At 57.6% G+C, this 18,863-nt stretch overlaps 1 protein-coding gene across 7 annotated transcripts in view; it reads left to right on the forward strand.

Moving 5' to 3' along the window:
* rufy3 (RUN and FYVE domain containing 3) overlaps window positions 1–18,863 on the forward strand; it is a 125,574-nt gene that overhangs the window by 68,999 nt on the left and 37,712 nt on the right. For all 7 annotated transcript variants that reach the window (XM_072495246.1, XM_072495248.1, XM_072495250.1 and 4 more), the window contains 2 exons: window positions 14,866–14,967; window positions 17,811–17,930. In XM_072495246.1, coding sequence (XP_072351347.1) covers window positions 14,866–14,967; window positions 17,811–17,930 — 222 coding nt within the window. The remainder of the gene's footprint in view (window positions 1–14,865; window positions 14,968–17,810; window positions 17,931–18,863) is intronic.

Raw genomic sequence — 18,863 nt, forward strand, 5'->3', positions numbered from 1 at the left:
TGTTTCGCGGTGACAATGGGAGTGATTCTCCAGCCCGTGTTTCGCGGTGACAATGGGCGGGATTCTCCAGTCCCGTGTTTCGCGGTGACAATGGGCGGGATTCTCCAGCCCGTGTTTCGCGGTGACAATGGGAGTGATTCTCCAGTCCCGTGTTTCGCGGTGACAATGGGAGTGATTCTCCAGTCCCGTGTTTCGCGGTGACATTGGGAGTGATTCTCCAGTCCCGTGTTTCGCGGTGACAATGGGAGTGATTCTCCAGTCCCGTGTTTCGCAGTGACAATGGGCGGGATTCTCCAGCTCCGTGTTTCGCGGTGACAATGGGCGGGATTCTCCAGTCCCGTGTTTCGCGGTGACAGTGGGCGGGATTCTCCAGTCCCGTGTTTCGCGGTGACAATGGGCGGGATTCTCCAGACCGTGTTTCGCGGTGACAATGGGCGGGATTCTCCAGCCCGTGTTTCGCGGTGACAATGGGCGGGATTCTCCAGTCCCGTGTTTCGCGGTGACAATGGGCGGGATTCTCCAGTCCCGTGTTTCGCGGTGACATTGGGCGGGATTCTCCAGTCCCGTGTTTCGTGGTGACAGTGGGCGGGATTCTCCAGTCCCGTGTTTCGCGGTGACAATGGGCGGGATTCTCCAGTCCCGTGTTTCGTGGTGACAGTGGGCGGGATTCTCCAGTCCCGTGTTTCGCGGTGACAATGGGCGGGATTCTCCAGTCCCGTGTTTCGCGGTGACAATGGGCGGGATTCTCCAGTCCCGTGTTTCGCGGTGACAGTGGGCGGGATTCTCCAGTCCCGTGTTTCGCGGTGACAGTGGGCGGGATTCTCCAGTCCCGTGTTTCGCGGTGACAATGGGCGGGATTCTCCAGACCGTGTTTCGCGGTGACAATGGGCGGGATTCTCCAGCCCGTGCTTCGCGGTGACAATGGGCGGGATTCTCCAGTCCCGTGTTTCGCGGTGACAATGGGCGGGATTCTCCAGTCCCGTGTTTCGCGGTGACATTGGGCGGGATTCTCCAGTCCCGTGTTTCGTGGTGACAGTGGGCGGGATTCTCCAGTCCCGTGTTTCGCGGTGACAATGGGCGGAATTCTCCAGTCCCGTGTTTCGTGGTGACAGTGGGCGGGATTCTCCAGTCCCGTGTTTCGCGGTGACAATGGGCGGGATTCTCCAGTCCCGTGTTTCGCGGTGACATTGGGCGGGATTCTCCAGTCCCGTGTTTCGCGGTGACATTGGGCGGTATTCTCCAGTCCCGTGTTTCGCGGTGACAATGGGCGGGATTCTCCAGTCCCGTGTTTCGCGGTGACAATGGGCGGGATTCTCCAGTCCCGTGTTTCGCGGTGACAATGGGAGTGATTCTCCAGCCCGTGTTTCGCGGTGACAATGGGCGGGATTCTCCAGTCCCGTGTTTCGCGGTGACAATGGGCGGGATTCTCCAGTCCCGTGTTTCGCGGTGACATTGGGCGGGATTCTCCAGTCCCGTGTTTCGCGGTGACAATGGGCGGGATTCTCCAGCCCGTGTTTCGCGGTGACAGTGGGCGGGATTCTCCAGTCCCGTGTTTCGTGGTGACAATGGGAGTGATTCTCCAGTCCCGTGTTTCGCGGTGACAATGGGCGGGATTCTCCAGTCCCGTGTTTCGTGGTGACAGTGGGCGGGATTCTCCAGTCCCGTGTTTCGCGGCGACAATGGGTGTGATTCTCCAGTCCCGTGTTTCGCGGTGACATTGGGCGGGATTCTCCAGTCCCGTGTTTCGCGGTGACAATGGGCGGGATTATCCAGTCCACTGTTTCGCGGTGACAATGGGCGGGATTCTCCAGTCCCGTGTTTCGCGGTGACAATGGGAGTGATTCTCCAGCCCGTGTTTCGCGGTGACAATGGGCGGGATTCTCCAGTCCCGTGTTTCGCGGTGACAATGGGCGGGATTCTCCAGTCCCGTGTTTCGCGGTGACATTGGGCGGGATTCTCCAGTCCCGTGTTTCGCGGTGACAATGGGCGGGATTCTCCAGCCCGTGTTTCGCGGTGACAATGGGCGGGATTCTCCAGTCCCGTGTTTCGCGGTGACATTGGGCGGGATTCTCCAGTCCCGTGTTTCGCGGTGACAATGGGCGGGATTCTCCAGCCCGTGTTTCGCGGTGACAATGGGAGTGATTCTCCAGCCCGTGTTTCGCGGTGACAATGGGTGTGATTCTCCAGTCCCGTGTTTCGCGGTGACAGTGGGCGGGATTCTCCAGTCCCGTGTTTCGCGGTGACAATGGGCGGGATTCTCCAGCCCGTGTTTCGCGGTGACAATGGGCGGGATTCTCCAGTCCCGTGTTTCGCGGTGACATTGGGCGGGATTCTCCAGTCCCGTGTTTCGCGGTGACAATGGGCGCGATTCTCCAGCCCGTGTTTCGCGGTGACAATGGGAGTGATTCTCCAGCCCGTGTTTCGCGGTGACAATGGGCGGGATTCTCCAGCCCGTGTTTCGCGGTGACAATGGGAGTGATTCTCCAGTCCCGTGTTTCGCGGTGACAATGGGCGGGATTCTCCAGCTCCGTGTTTCACGTTGACAATGGGCGGGATTCTCCAGTCCCGTGTTTCGCGGTGACAGTGGGCGGGATTCTCCAGTCCCGTGTTTCGCGGTGACAATGGGCGGGATTCTCCAGACCCGTGTTTCGCGGTGACAATGGGCGGGATTCTCCAGTCCCGTGTTTCGCGGTGACATTGGGCGGGATTCTCCAGTCCCGTGTTTCGTGGTGACAGTGGGCGGGATTCTCCAGTCCCGTGTTTCGCGGTGACAATGGGCGGGATTCTCCAGTCCCGTGTTTCGCGGTGACATTGGGCGTGATTCTCCAGTCCCGTGTTTCGTGGTGACAGTGGGCGGGATTCTCCAGTCCCGTGTTTCGCGGTGACAATGGGCGGGATTCTCCAGTCCCGTGTTTCGCGGAGACAATGGGCGGGATTCTCCAGTCCCGTGTTTCGCGGTGACAATGGGCGGGATTCTCCAGACCGTGTTTCGCGGTGACAATGGGCGGGATTCTCCAGCCCGTGTTTCGCGGTGACAATGGGCGGGATTCTCCAGTCCCGTGTTTCGCGGTGACAATGGGCGGGATTCTCCAGACCCGTGTTTCGCGGTGACAATGGGCGGGATTCTCCAGTCCCGTGTTTCGCGGTGACATTGGGCGGGATTCTCCAGTCCCGTGTTTCGTGGTGACAGTGGGCGGGATTCTCCAGTCCCGTGTTTCGCGGTGACAATGGGCGGGATTCTCCAGTCCCGTGTTTCGCGGTGACATTGGGCGGGATTCTCCAGTCCCGTGTTTCGTGGTGACAGTGGGCGGGATTCTCCAGTCCCGTGTTTCGCGGTGACAATGGGCGGGATTCTCCAGCCCGTGTTTCGCGGTGACAATGGGCGGGATTCTCCAGCCCGTGTTTCGCGGTGACAATGGGCGGGATTCTCCAGTCCCGTGTTTCGCGGTGACAATGGGCGGTATTCTCCAGCCCGTGTTTCGCGGTGACAATGGGCGGGATTCTCCAGTCCCGTGTTTCGCGGTGACATTGGGCGGGATTCTCCAGTCCCGTGTTTCGCGGTGACAATGGGCGGGATTCTCCAGTCCCGTGTTTCGCGGTGACAATGGGCGGGATTCTCCAGCCCCGTGTTTCGCGGTGACATTGGGCGGGATTCTCCAGTCCCGTGTTTCGCGGTGACAATGGGCGTGATTCTCCAGCCCGTGTTTCGCGGTGACAATGGGCGGGATTCTCCAGCCCCGTGTTTCGCGGTGACAATGGGAGTGATTCTCCAGCCCGTGTTTCGCGGTGACAATGGGCGGGATTCTCCAGCCCGTGTTTCGCGGTGACATTGGGCGGGATTCTCCAGTCCCGTGTTTCGCGGTGACAATGGGCGGGATTCTCCAGCCCGTGTTTCGCGGTGACAATGGGCGGGATTCTCCAGCCCGTGTTTCGCGGTGACATTGGGCGGGATTCTCCAGTCCCGTGTTTCGCGGTGACAATGGGCGGGATTCTCCAGTCCCGTGTTTCGCGGTGACAATGGGCGGGATTCTCCAGCCCGTGTTTCGCGGTGACAATGGGCGGGATTCTCCAGTCCCGTGTTTCGCGGTGACATTGGGCGGGATTCTCCAGTCCCGTGTTTCGCGGTGACAATGGGCGGGATTCTCCAGCCCGTGTTTCGCGGTGACAATGGGAGTGATTCTCCAGCCCGTGTTTCGCGGTGACAATGGGCGGGATTCTCCAGTCCCGTGTTTCGCGGTGACAATGGGAGTGATTCTCCAGCCCGTGTTTCGCGGTGACATTGGGCGGGATTCTCCAGTCCCGTGTTTCGCGGTGACAATGGGAGTGATTCTCCAGCCCGTGTTTCGCGGTGACATTGGGCGGGATTCTCCAGTCCCGTGTTTCGCGGTGACAATGGGCGGGATTCTCCAGCCCGTGTTTCGCGGTGACATTGGACGGGATTCTCCAGTCCCGTGTTTCGCGGTGACAATGGGAGTGATTCTCCAGCCCGTGTTTCGCGGTGACAATGGGCGGGATTCTCCAGTCCCGTGTTTCGCGGTGACAATGGGCGGGATTCTCCAGCCCGTGTTTCGCGGTGACAATGGGAGTGATTCTCCAGTCCCGTGTTTCGCGGTGACAATGGGAGTGATTCTCCAGTCCCGTGTTTCGCGGTGACATTGGGAGTGATTCTCCAGTCCCGTGTTTCGCGGTGACAATGGGAGTGATTCTCCAGTCCCGTGTTTCGCAGTGACAATGGGCGGGATTCTCCAGCTCCGTGTTTCGCGGTACAATGGGCGGGATTCTCCAGTCCCGTGTTTCGCGGTGACAGTGGGCGGGATTCTCCAGTCCCGTGTTTCGCGGTGACAATGGGCGGGATTCTCCAGACCGTGTTTCGCGGTGACAATGGGCGGGATTCTCCAGCCCGTGTTTCGCGGTGACAATGGGCGGGATTCTCCAGTCCCGTGATTCGCGGTGACAATGGGCGGGATTCTCCAGTCCCGTGTTTCGCGGTGACATTGGGCGGGATTCTCCAGTCCCGTGTTTCGTGGTGACAGTGGGCGGGATTCTCCAGTCCCGTGTTTCGCGGTGACAATGGGCCGGATTCTCCAGTCCCGTGTTTCGCGGTGACATTGGGCGGGATTCTCCAGTCCCGTGTTTCGTGGTGACAGTGGGCGGGATTCTCCAGTCCCGTGTTTCGCGGTGACAATGGGCGGGATTCTCCAGCCCGTGTTTCGCGGTGACAATGGGCGGGATTCTCCAGCCCGTGTTTCGCGGTGACAATGGGCGGTATTCTCCAGCCCGTGTTTCGCGGTGACAATGGGCGGGATTCTCCAGTCCCGTGTTTCGCGGTGACATTGGGCGGGATTCTCCAGTCCCGTGTTTCGCGGTGACAATGGGCGGGATTCTCCAGTCCCGTGTTTCGCGGTGACAGTGGGCGGGATTCTCCAGCCCGTGTTTCGTGATGACAATGGGAGTGATTCTCCAGCCCGTGTTTCGCGGTGACAATGGGCGGGATTCTCCAGCCCGTGTTTCGCGGTGACATTGGGCGGGATTCTCCAGTCCCGTGTTTCGCGGTGACAATGGGCGGGATTCTCCAGTCCCGTGTTTCGCGGTGACAATGGGAGTGATTCCCCAGTCCCGTGTTTCGCGGTGATAATGGGCGTGATTCTCCAGTCCCGTGTTTCGCGGTGACAATGGGCGGGATTCTCCAGCCCGTGTTTCGCGGTGACAATGGGAGTGATTCCCCAGTCCCGTGTTTCGCGGTGATAATGGGCGTGATTCTCCAGTCCCGTGTTTCGCGGTGACAATGGGCGGGATTCTCCAGTCCCGTGTTTCGCGGTGACAATGGGCGGGATTCTCCAGTCCCGTGTTTCGCGGTGACATTGGGCGGGATTCTCCAGTCCCGTGTTTCGCGGTGACAATGGGCGGGATTCTCCAGTCCCGTGTTTCGCGGTGACATTGGGCGGGATTCTCCAGTCCCGTGTTTCGCGGTGACAATGGGCAGGATTCTCCAGCCCGTGTTTCGCGGTGACAATGGGCGGGATTCTCCAGTCCCGTGTTTCGCGGTGACAATGGGCGGGATTCTCCAGCCCGTGTTTCGCGGTGACAATGGGCGGGATTCTCCAGTCCCGTGTTTCGCGGTGACATTGGGCGGGATTCTCCAGTCCCGTGTTTCGCGGTGACAATGGGCGGGATTCTCCAGTCCCGTGTTTCGCGGTGACAATGGGAGTGATTCTCCAGCCCGTGTTTCGCGGTGACAATGGGCGGGATTCTCCAGCCCGTGTTTCGCGGTGACAATGGGCGTGATTCTCCAGTCCCGTGTTTCGCGGTGACAATGGGCGGGATTCTCCAGTCCCGTGTTTCGCGGTGACAATGGGCGGGATTCTCCAGTCCCGTGTTTCGCGGTGACAGTGGGCGGGATTCTCCAGCCCGTGTTTCGTGATGACAATGGGAGTGATTCTCCAGCCCGTGTTTCGCGGTGACAATGGGCGGGATTCTCCAGCCCGTGTTTCGCGGTGACATTGGGCGGGATTCTCCAGTCCCGTGTTTCGCGGTGACAATGGGCGGGATTCTCCAGTCCCGTGTTTCGCGGTGACAATGGGAGTGATTCCCCAGTCCCGTGTTTCGCGGTGACAGTGGGCGTGATTCTCCAGCCCGTGTTTCGCGGTGACAATGGGCAGGATTCTCCAGCCCCGTGTTTCGCGGTGACAATGGGCGGGATTCTCCAGTCCCGTGTTTCGCGGTGACATTGGGCGGGATTCTCCAGTCCCGTGTTTCGCGGTGACATTGGGCGGGATTCTCCAGTCCCGTGTTTCGCGGTGACAATGGGCGGGATTCTCCAGTCCCGTGTTTCGCGGTGACATTGGGCGGGATTCTCCAGTCCCGTGTTTCGCGGTGACAATGGGCAGGATTCTCCAGCCCGTGTTTCGCGGTGACAATGGGCGGGATTCTCCAGTCCCGTGTTTCGCGGTGACAATGGGCGGGATTCTCCAGCCCGTGTTTCGCGGTGACAATGGGCGGGATTCTCCAGTCCCGTGTTTCGCGGTGACATTGGGCGGGATTCTCCAGTCCCGTGTTTCGCGGTGACAATGGGCGGGATTCTCCAGTCCCGTGTTTCGCGGTGACAATGGGAGTGATTCTCCAGCCCGTGTTTCGCGGTGACAATGGGCGGGATTCTCCAGTCCCGTGTTTCGCGGTGACAATGGGCGGGATTCTCCAGCCCGTGTTTCGCGGTGACATTGGGCGGGATTCTCCAGTCCCGTGTTTCGCGGTGACAATGGGCGGGATTCTCCAGTCCCGTGTTTCGCGGTGACAATGGGAGTGATTCTCCAGCCCGTGTTTCGCGGTGACAATGGGAGTGATTCTCCAGTCCCGTGTTTCGCGGTGACAATGGGCGGGATTCTCCAGCCCGTGTTTCGCGGTGACATTGGGCGGGATTCTCAAGTCCCGTGTTTCGCGGTGACAATGGGCGGGATTCTCCAGCCCGTGTTTCGCGGTGACAATGGGCGGGATTCTCCAGTCCCGTGTTTCGCGGTGACAATGGGCGGGATTCTCCAGCCCGTGTTTCGCGGTGACATTGGGCGGGATTCTCCAGTCCCGTGTTTCGCGGTGACAATGGGAGTGATTCTCCAGTCCCGTGTTTCGCGGTGACAATGGGCAGGATTCTCCAGCCCGTGTTTCGCGGTGACAATGGGCGGGATTCTCCAGTCCCGTGTTTCGCGGTGACAATGGGCGGGATTCTCCAGCCCGTGTTTCGCGGTGACATTGGGCGGGATTCTCCAGTCCCGTGTTTCGCGGTGACATTGGGCGGGATTCTCCAGTCCCGTGTTTCGCGGTGACAATGGGCGGGATTCTCCAGTCCCGTGTTTCGCGGTGACAGTGGGCGGGATTCTCCAGCCCGTGTTTCGTGATGACAATGGGAGTGATTCTCCAGCCCGTGTTTCGCGGTGACAATGGGCGGGATTCTCCAGCCCGTGTTTCGCGGTGACATTGGCCGGGATTCTCCAGTCCCGTGTTTCGCGGTGACAATGGGCGGGATTCTCCAGTCCCGTGTTTCGCGGTGACAATGGGAGTGATTCCCCAGTCCCGTGTTTCGCGGTGATAATGGGCGTGATTCTCCAGTCCCGTGTTTCGCGGTGACAATGGGCGGGATTCTCCAGCCCGTGTTTCGCGGTGACAATGGGCGGGATTCTCCAGTCCCGTGTTTCGCGGTGACATTGGGCGGGATTCTCCAGTCCCGTGTTTCGCGGTGACAATGGGCGGGATTCTCCAGTCCCGTGTTTCACGGTGACATTGGGCGGGATTCTCCAGTCCCGTGTTTCGCGGTGACAATGGGCGGGATTCTCCAGTCCCGTGTTTCGCGGTGACAGTGGGCGGGATTCTCCAGCCCGTGTTTCGTGATGACAATGGGAGTGATTCTCCAGCCCGTGTTTCGCGGTGACAATGGGCGGGATTGTCCAGCCCGTGTTTCGCGGTGACATTGGGCGGGATTCTCCAGTCCCGTGTTTCGCGGTGACAATGGGCGGGATTCTCCAGTCCCGTGTTTCGCGGTGACAATGGGAGTGATTCCCCAGTCCCGTGTTTCGCGGTGACAGTGGGCGTGATTCTCCAGCCCGTGTTTCGCGGTGACAATGGGCAGGATTCTCCAGCCCCGTGTTTCGCGGTGACAATGGGCGGGATTCTCCAGTCCCGTGTTTCGCGGTGACAATGGGCGGGATTCTCCAGCCCGTGTTTCGCGGTGACAATGGGCGGGATTCTCCAGTCCCGTGTTTCGCGGTGACATTGGGCGGGATTCTCCAGTCCCGTGTTTCGCGGTGACAATGGGCGGGATTCTCCAGTCCCGTGTTTCGCGGTGACATTGGGCGGGATTCTCCAGTCCCGTGTTTCGCGGTGACAATGGGCAGGATTCTCCAGCCCGTGTTTCGCGGTGACAATGGGCGGGATTCTCCAGTCCCGTGTTTCGCGGTGACAATGGGCGGGATTCTCCAGCCCGTGTTTCGCGGTGACAATGGGCGGGATTCTCCAGTCCCGTGTTTCGCGGTGACATTGGGCGGGATTCTCCAGTCCCGTGTTTCGCGGTGACAATGGGCGGGATTCTCCAGTCCCGTGTTTCGCGGTGACAATGGGAGTGATTCTCCAGCCCGTGTTTCGCGGTGACAATGGGCGGGATTCTCCAGTCCCGTGTTTCGCGGTGACAATGGGCGGGATTCTCCAGCCCGTGTTTCGCGGTGACATTGGGCGGGATTCTCCAGTCCCGTGTTTCGCGGTGACAATGGGCGGGATTCTCCAGTCCCGTGTTTCGCGGTGACAATGGGAGTGATTCTCCAGCCCGTGTTTCGCGGTGACAATGGGAGTGATTCTCCAGTCCCGTGTTTCGCGGTGACAATGGGCGGGATTCTCCAGCCCGTGTTTCGCGGTGACATTGGGCGGGATTCTCCAGTCCCGTGTTTCGCGGTGACAATGGGCGGGATTCTCCAGCCCGTGTTTCGCGGTGACAATGGGCGGGATTCTCCAGTCCCGTGTTTCGCGGTGACAATGGGCGGGATACTCCAGCCCGTGTTTCGCGGTGACATTGGGCGGGATTCTCCAGTCCCGTGTTTCGCGGTGACAATGGGAGTGATTCTCCAGTCCCGTGTTTCGCGGTGACAATGGGCAGGATTCTCCAGCCCGTGTTTCGCGGTGACAATGGGCGGGATTCTCCAGTCCCGTGTTTCGCGGTGACAATGGGCGGGATTCTCCAGCCCGTGTTTCGCGGTGACAATGGGCGGGATTCTCCAGTCCCGTGTTTCGCGGTGACATTGGGCGGGATTCTCCAGTCCCGTGTTTCGCGGTGACAATGGGCGGGATTCTCCAGTCCCGTGTTTCGCGGTGACAGTGGGCGGGATTCTCCAGCCCGTGTTTCGTGATGACAATGGGAGTGATTCTCCAGCCCGTGTTTCGCGGTGACAATGGGCGGGATTCTCCAGCCCGTGTTTCGCGGTGACATTGGGCGGGATTCTCCAGTCCCGTGTTTCGCGGTGACAATGGGCGGGATTCTCCAGTCCCGTGTTTCGCGGTGACAATGGGAGTGATTCCCCAGTCCCGTGTTTCGCGGTGATAATGGGCGTGATTCTCCAGTCCCGTGTTTCGCGGTGACAATGGGCGGGATTCTCCAGCCCGTGTTTCGCGGTGACAATGGGCGGGATTCTCCAGTCCCGTGTTTCGCGGTGACATTGGGCGGGATTCTCCAGTCCCGTGTTTCGCGGTGACAATGGGCGGGATTCTCCAGTCCCGTGTTTCACGGTGACATTGGGCGGGATTCTCCAGTCCCGTGTTTCGCGGTGACAATGGGCAGGATTCTCCAGCCCGTGTTTCGCTGACAATGGGCGGGATTCTCCAGTCCCGTGTTTCGCGGTGACAATGGGCGGGATTCTCCAGCCCGTGTTTCGCGGTGACAATGGGCGGGATTCTCCAGTCCCGTGTTTCGCGGTGACAATGGGCGGGATTCTCCAGTCCCGTGTTTCGCGGTGACAATGGGCGGGATTCTCCAGTCCCGTGTTTCGCGGTGACAATGGGAGTGATTCTCCAGCCCGTGTTTCGCGGTGACAATGGGCGGGATTCTCCAGTCCCGTGTTTCGCGGTGACAGTGGGCGGGATTCTCCAGCCCGTGTTTCGTGATGACAATGGGAGTGATTCTCCAGCCCGTGTTTCGCGGTGACAATGGGCGGGATTCTCCAGCCCGTGTTTCGCGGTGACATTGGGCGGGATTCTCCAGTCCCGTGTTTCGCGGTGACAATGGGCGGGATTCTCCAGTCCCGTGTTTCGCGGTGACAGTGGGAGTGATTCCCCAGTCCCGTGTTTCGCGGTGACAGTGGGCGTGATTCTCCAGCCCGTGTTTCGCGGTGACAATGGGCAGGATTCTCCAGCCCGTGTTTCGCGGTGACAATGGGCGGGATTCTCCAGTCCCGTGTTTCGCGGTGACATTGGGCGGGATTCTCCAGTCCCGTGTTTCGCGGTGACAATGGGCGGGATTCTCCAGTCCCGTGTTTCGCGGTGACATTGGGCGGGATTCTCCAGTCCCGTGTTTCGCGGTGACAATGGGCAGGATTCTCCAGCCCGTGTTTCGCGGTGACAATGGGCGGGATTCTCCAGTCCCGTGTTTCGCGGTGACAATGGGCGGGATTCTCCAGCCCGTGTTTCGCGGTGACAATGGGCGGGATTCTCCAGTCCCGTGTTTCGCGGTGACATTGGGCGGGATTCTCCAGTCCCGTGTTTCGCGGTGACAATGGGCGGGATTCTCCAGTCCCGTGTTTCGCGGTGACAATGGGAGTGATTCTCCAGTCCCGTGTTTCGCGGTGACAATGGGCGGGATTCTCCAGCCCGTGTTTCGCGGTGACATTGGGCGGGATTCTCCAGTCCCGTGTTTCGCGGTGACAATGGGCAGGATTCTCCAGCCCGTGTTTCGCGGTGACAATGGGCGGGATTCTCCAGTCCCGTGTTTCGCGGTGACAATGGGCGGGATTCTCCAGCCCGTGTTTCGCGGTGACAATGGGCGGGATTCTCCAGTCCCGTGTTTCGCGGTGACATTGGGCGGGATTCTCCAGTCCCGTGTTTCGCGGTGACAATGGGCGGGATTCTCCAGCCCGTGTTTCGCGGTGACAATGGGAGGGATTCTCCAGTCCCGTGTTTCGCGGTGACAATGGGCGGGATTCTCCAGTCCCGTGTTTCGCGGTGACATTGGGCGGGATTCTCCAGTCCCGTGTTTCGCGGTGACAGTGGGCGGGATTCTCCAGCCCGTGTTTCGTGATGACAATGGGAGTGATTCTCCAGCCCGTGTTTCGCGGTGACAATGGGCGGGATTCTCCAGCCCGTGTTTCGCGGTGACATTGGGCGGGATTCTCCAGTCCCGTGTTTCGCGGTGACAATGGGCGGGATTCTCCAGTCCCGTGTTTCGCGGTGACAATGGGAGTGATTCCCCAGTCCCGTGTTTCGCGGTGACATTGGGCGGGATTCTCCAGCCCGTGTTTCGCGGTGACAATGGGCGGGATTCTCCAGCCCGTGTTTCGCGGTGACAATGGGCGGGATTCTCCAGTCCCGTGTTTCGCGGTGACATTGGGCGGGATTCTCCAGTCCCGTGTTTCGCGGTGACATTCGGCGGGATTCTCCAGTCCCGTGTTTCGCGGTGACAATGGGCGGGATTCTCCAGTCCCGTGTTTCGCGGTGACATTGGGCGGGATTCTCCAGTCCCGTGTTTCGCGGTGACAATGGGCAGGATTCTCCAGCCCGTGTTTCGCGGTGACAATGGGCGGGATTCTCCAGTCCCGTGTTTCGCGGTGACAATGGGCGGGATTCTCCAGCCCGTGTTTCGCGGTGACAATGGGCGGGATTCTCCAGTCCCGTGTTTCGCGGTGACAATGGGCGGGATTCTCCAGTCCCGTGTTTCGCGGTGACAATGGGCGGGATTCTCCAGTCCCGTGTTTCGCGGTGACAATGGGAGTGATTCTCCAGCCCGTGTTTCGCGGTGACAATGGGCGGGATTCTCCAGTCCCGTGTTTCGCGGTGACAATGGGCGGGATTCTCCAGTCCCGTGTTTCGCGGTGACAGTGGGCGGGATTCTCCAGCCCGTGTTTCGTGATGACAATGGGAGTGATTCTCCAGCCCGTGTTTCGCGGTGACAATGGGCGGGATTCTCCAGCCCGTGTTTCGCGGTGACAATGGGCGGGATTCTCCAGTCCCGTGTTTCGCGGTGACAATGGGAGTGATTCCCCAGTCCCGTGTTTCGCGGTGACAGTGGGCGTGATTCTCCAGCCCGTGTTTCGCGGTGACAATGGGCAGGATTCTCCAGTCCCGTGTTTCGCGGTGACAATGGGCGGGATTCTCCAGCCCGTGTTTCGCGGTGACAATGGGCGGGATTCTCCAGTCCCGTGTTTCGCGGTGACATTGGGCGGGATTCTCCAGTCCCGTGTTTCGCGGTGACAATGGGCGGGATTCTCCAGTCCCGTGTTTCGCGGTGACATTGGGCGGGATTCTCCAGTCCCGTGTTTCGCGGTGACAATGGGCAGGATTCTCCAGCCCGTGTTTCGCGGTGACAATGGGCGGGATTCTCCAGTCCCGTGTTTCGCGGTGACAATGGGCGGGATTCTCCAGCCCGTGTTTCGCGGTGACAATGGGCGGGATTCTCCAGTCCCGTGTTTCGCGGTGACATTGGGCGGGATTCTCCAGTCCCGTGTTTCGCGGTGACAATGGGCGGGATTCTCCAGTCCCGTGTTTCGCGGTGACAATGGGAGTGATTCTCCAGCCCGTGTTTCGCGGTGACAATGGGCGGGTTTCTCCAGTCCCGTGTTTCGCGGTGACAATGGGAGTGATTCTCCAGTCCCGTGTTTCGCGGTGACAATGGGCGGGGTTCTCCAGTCCCCAAGCCCCGAGTTTCGTGGTGAAAATGGGCGGGATTCTCCAGTCCCCCAGTCCTGTGTTTCACGGTGACATTGGGCGGTATTCTCCAGTCCCGTGTTTCGCGGTGACAATGGGCGGGATTCTCCAGTCCCGTGTTTCGCGGTGACAATGGGCGGGATTCTCCAGCCCGTGTTTCGCGGTGACAATGGGCGGGATTCTCCAGTCCCGTGTTTCGCGGTGACATTGGGCGGGATTCTCCAGTCCCGTGTTTCGCGGTGACAATGGGCAGGATTCTCCAGCCCGTGTTTCGCGGTGACAATGGGCGGGATTCTCCAGCCCGTGTTTCGCAGTGACATTGGGCGGGATTCTCCAGTCCCGTGTTTCGCGGTGACAATGGGCGGGATTCTCCAGTCCCGTGTTTCGCGGTGACAATGGGAGTGATTCTCCAGCCCGTGTTTCGCGGTGACAATGGGCGGGATTCTCCAGTCCCGTGTTTCGCGGTGACAATGGGCGGGATTCTCCAGTCCCGTGTTTCGCGGTGACAATGGGAGTGATTCTCCAGCCCGTGTTTCGCGGTGACAATGGGCGGGATTCTCCAGTCCCGTGTTTCGCGGTGACAATGGGCGGGATTCTCCAGCCCCGTGTTTCGCGGTGACATTGGGCGGGATTCTCCAGTCCGTGTTTCGCGGTGACAATGGGCGGGATTCTCCAGTCCCGTGTTTCGCGGTGACAATGGGAGTGATTCTCCAGTCCCGTGTTTCGCGGTGACAATGGGAGTGATTCTCCAGTCCCGTGTTTCGCGGTGACAATGGGCGGGATTCTCCAGCCCCGTGTTTCGCGGTGACAATGGGCGGGATTCTCCAGTCCGTGTTTCGCGGTGACAATGGGCGTGATTCTCCAGACCCGTGTTTCGCGGTGACATTGGGCGGGATTCTCCAGTCCCGTGTTTCGCGGTGACAATGGGCGGGATTCTCCAGTCCCGTGTTTCGTGGTGACAATGGGCGGGATTCCCCAGTCCCGTGTTTCGTGGTGACATTGGGCGGGATTCTCCAGTCCCGTGTTTCGCGGTGACAATGGGCGGGATTCTCCAGTCCCGTGTTTCGCGGTGAGAATGGGCGGGATTCCCCAGTCCCGTGTTTCGCGGTGACAATGGGCGGGATTCTCCAGTCCCGTGTTTTGTGGTGACAATGGGCGGGATTCCCCAGTCCCGTGTTTCGTGGTGACATTGGGCGGGATTCTCCAGTCCCGTGTTTCGCGGTGACAATGGGCGGGATTCTCCAGTCCCGTGTTTCGCGGTGACAATGGGCGGGATTCCCCAGTCCCGTGTTTCGTGGTGACACGCCGTTCGCTGACGGTGGGATTCTCTCGCCGCCGCTTGTCACTGGGAAACCCACAGGGGGGTTGCGCTGCTGGCGGGAACAAAATCCCAACAGCCGGAGAATTCCGGCCAATATTTCCCTTTTTTATGGAAGGTGGAAGTTTTGATTATTACCTCTCCTTCTCCCTCGATTGCAGCTTGCGGTAGCAAACAACAGGATCATCACCTTACAGGAGGAGACCGAGCGAATAAAACAGGAAAATGCGTATTACTCTGACTCCACACGGAAGAAGATGGAAGTAGGTATAATGGGAGGGAATCGCTGTCTTGGCTGAAAATCAAAGTCCTGCTTAGAAGATCCACCTTTTGGAAAAACAAAATTAATTTCAACAACAACTTGCATTTATATAACATCCTTATTACAATAAGACACTTCACAGATATGTGAAACAGGCAGAATTTGACACAGAGTGACGTTGGGGAGCAGAGAGAGGGGGAAAGGCAGAGTGATGCTGGGAGGATATTCCATAGCTGAAGGTCTAGGCACCCGGAAACATTGCCGTTGGAGATAACTGCAGCGATGGCAGAGTTTGTAACGATAGAATCAGCAAATGGTTACAGCTGAAAAGCAGGCCATTCTGCCTCTCCTGCCCATAGTGGCTTACTGGAAGAGTCCCCTCATCCCCGGTTTTCCTCTAGCTCTGCGAATGTTTTCTCTTTAGCTACTTATATATAATAATATAATAATCGCTTATTGTCACAAGTAGGCTTCAATGAAGTTACTGTGAAAAGCCCCTAGCCGCTGTGGTGATATACATCACTAAGTACACAAAGGGTTAATGTCCATACACTACACCTAGCTAGACACTAGAGGGAGCACCAGAGACATCATGACACACAGACAGTCAACCAATAGGCCAGTAAGATAGGACAGGACCAATGGGCATTCACGATACACACAGAGGTGACACTACCACAGGAGGGCATTACACCAACCCATATAAAAGGACACATCACACATGCTCAGTCTCTTTCCAGTGGAGACACTCAGTCTCTTTCCAGTGGAGACACTCAGTGAGTACAGACACAGGGTTGATTGAACATCACACCCACCACGTGGATTGCAGCAGACTGGTTCGTCAGTCTGAGTAGCTACAGAAGGATTAATAGTAGCGTCAAATCCAAGTAGGAGAATTGTTAATAGTTTAATAAACGTGTTAAAGCTATCTCCCAGTCTGAACCTTCCTTTGTCAGAGTGCACATCAAGGAAGCAGCTTATGCTACGACAAGAGCGTAACAAAACAGTCGCCACATTCCGGCGCCTGTTCGGGGAGGCCGGGACGGGAATTCCACCCGTGCTGCTGGCATTGCTCTGCATTACAAGCCAGCGGTTTAGCCCACTGTGCTAAGCTGGCCCCTGCATTTAACACCCTTTTAAAAAGGCCATTGAATCTGTGCTCCCTTCTCATACTCGGCCGTGCGTTCCGCATCCTAACCACTTGCTGCAATTTCGAAAAGAGATTTTTTTCCCCGGGCCGCCTCAGTTGCCTTAAATCCGTTTCCTCGGGAATATTCTCCATCGGGAACAGTTGTCTTTTCTATCCAGACCCTCCATCATATTGAATGCCCCAATCAGATCTCCCCTTGACCTTGTAAATCTCCTCTGTCTCTAGTTCTGCCTCGGGTGGGAGCGGGGCCGGTCAGCAGCTCGCATTGCTGGTTCCTCCTTTGGGTCAACGTTCAAGCACAGAGGAAGGGGAAAGGAACATTCAGACCGGGTTGCCTCAACCACTGTTGCTTATTTTGCACACCTGTAGCAGGTGATTCGAGAAGCAGCAATGGACACAGCAGCTTCATTGGGACGAAGGTGTACCGACTGAATAAATCACAGTGACCAGTTGCTGAGATATGTTAATACACCTCGATTACTTTCAGTTCAGAATAGACTGGGTGGGCCTGTCTCTACGGCTGTTACAGGGTCTGTCATGGAAACTATTTTCACAGCACTCCGATTTCAACCCTAGAGGAGTCAGGAAGGTCCAAAGTCAATGATTGACTGGCTGATTCCTTTAACCAATGTATCTGGGGTGACACGGTGGGACAGTTGTTAGCACTGTTGCTTCACAGCTCCAGGGTCCCAGGTTCGATTCCAGCTTGGGTCACTGTCTGTGTGGAGTCTGCACATCCTCCCCGTGTCTGCGTGGGTTTCCTCCGAGGCTCCAGTTTCCTCCCACAGTCCAAAGACGTGCAGGTTAGGTGGATTGGCCGAGATAAATTGCCCTCAGTGTCCAAAAGGTTGGGTGGGGTTACCGGGATAGAATAGAGGCATGGGCTTAAGCAGGGTGCTCTTTTCAAGGGCCGGTGCAGACTGGATGGGCCGAATGGCCTCCTTCTGCACTGTGAATTCTATCTAAATCAGAGAATCATTACAGTGCAGGAGGAGGCCGTTCGGCCCATCGAGTCCACACTGACCCCCTGAAAGAGCACCGTACCTTCCCCACTTAACCTCTTTTGGACACTTAAGGGACAATTCAAATTGGCTGTTGGTCCCATTATTCACGGAGGTCCCTGTCGCACTGCTGTCAGCACCAGCCCCCCCCCCCCCCCCCCCACCCCCCCCAAAACCCAACAAGCTATCGAGCAAAACATATTGGAGGTAAACATGGAGAACTCGAATGTACATTGGGACTCTTCACCCCACCGCGATCCAGACCATTATTCCTGATGGGTTGCAGTTCATAATTAATCTTTTTTAAAAATAAATTTAAAGTATCCAATTCATTTTTTCTAATTAAGGAGCAATTTAGCGCGGCCAATCCACCTACCCTGCACATCTTTGGGTTGTGGGGGTGAAACCCACGCAGACACGGGGAGAATGTGCAAACTCCACACGGACAGTGACCCGGATCGAACCTGGGACCTCGGTGCCGTGAGGCCGCAGTGCTAACCACTGCGCCACCGTGCTGCCCTATAATTAATCTATTTTTTAATGTGTTGATCAGTATGAATCCTGGTCCTGGCAAAACGCTGAATAAAACTAATGTTGAAAGCAGATCAACTCTGTGTCCGACGATGGACGTTTTAGGGTCTGCCGGTAATTATCGAACGTGGTGACACACTGACAAAACGTTGCTTTTTGCAGGTGGGAGGAAAGCTGGCCGGGAATGCCGAGGGGCAGGCACACAGACAATCCCGACAGGGGACGGATGATGCACACATCGAGACCAGGAAACAACTCAAGGAGGAGACTCAGCTAAGGCTGGTGGGTCGCTGCAGTGCGGCAGAATCAAACAAACGTACAAATTCGGAGCTGGGACAGGCCATTCAGCCCCTCGAGCCACTCCGCCATTTGATAATGCGGAGCTGACTGTGGCCCCTGCTCCACATTCCGCTTATCCCCCTGAGCCTCTGACTCCCCAGTCGGCAAGAATTTACCTCACTCGACCCAAAGTACACAATGACCCAGCAGTCTCCACTGCTCTCTGGGGAAAAGAATTGCACAGACCCTCTGAGAGAGAGGATTCCTCCTCCGTGCGAGACCCCTTATTTTTAATCTGTGTTCCATTGTTCCAATGTCTTCCACAAGGGAAAACATCCTTTCAGTGATCATAGCGCGGTTACAGCACAGGAGGAGGCCCTGCAGATCAGTGTGTCTACGCCAACACCCTCCAAGAGTGACTCCGCCGGTCCCTCTTCCCTGTAACTATGCAATTTGTTTGCTGTTCGGATAATTATCTAATTCTCGCACTGCTGCCCCGCGGCGCCGAGGACCCAGGTTCGATCCCGGCTCTGGGTCACTGTCCGTGTGGAGTTTGCACATTCTCCCCGTGTCTGCGTGGGTTTCGCCCCCACAACCCAAAGATGTGCAGGGTAGGTGGATTGGCCACGCTAAACTGCCCCTTAATTGGGAAGAAATGAATTGGGTACACTAAATTTTTTTTTTTAAATTATCTAATTCTCTTCTGGATACCTCGTTTGAATCTGCGTCCACCACACTCCAATCCTAACCTGGGATGTGCGCGGTGGTAAATAAGAGATGTTTTTAGGTTAAAGTATTTAGTCTTGAGTTTAGAAGTTTGAGAGGTTATCTTAATGAAACATTAGATTCTAAGGCGGCTTGATGGGGTAGATACTGAGAGGATGGTTCCTCTTGTGAGGGTATCTAGCAATGGGACACCAAGTTGAAAATAGGAGG

The sequence above is a fragment of the Scyliorhinus torazame genome, chromosome 3 (assembly GCF_047496885.1).
Source record: "Scyliorhinus torazame isolate Kashiwa2021f chromosome 3, sScyTor2.1, whole genome shotgun sequence".
NCBI classification, from domain to species: domain Eukaryota; kingdom Metazoa; phylum Chordata; class Chondrichthyes; order Carcharhiniformes; family Scyliorhinidae; genus Scyliorhinus; species Scyliorhinus torazame.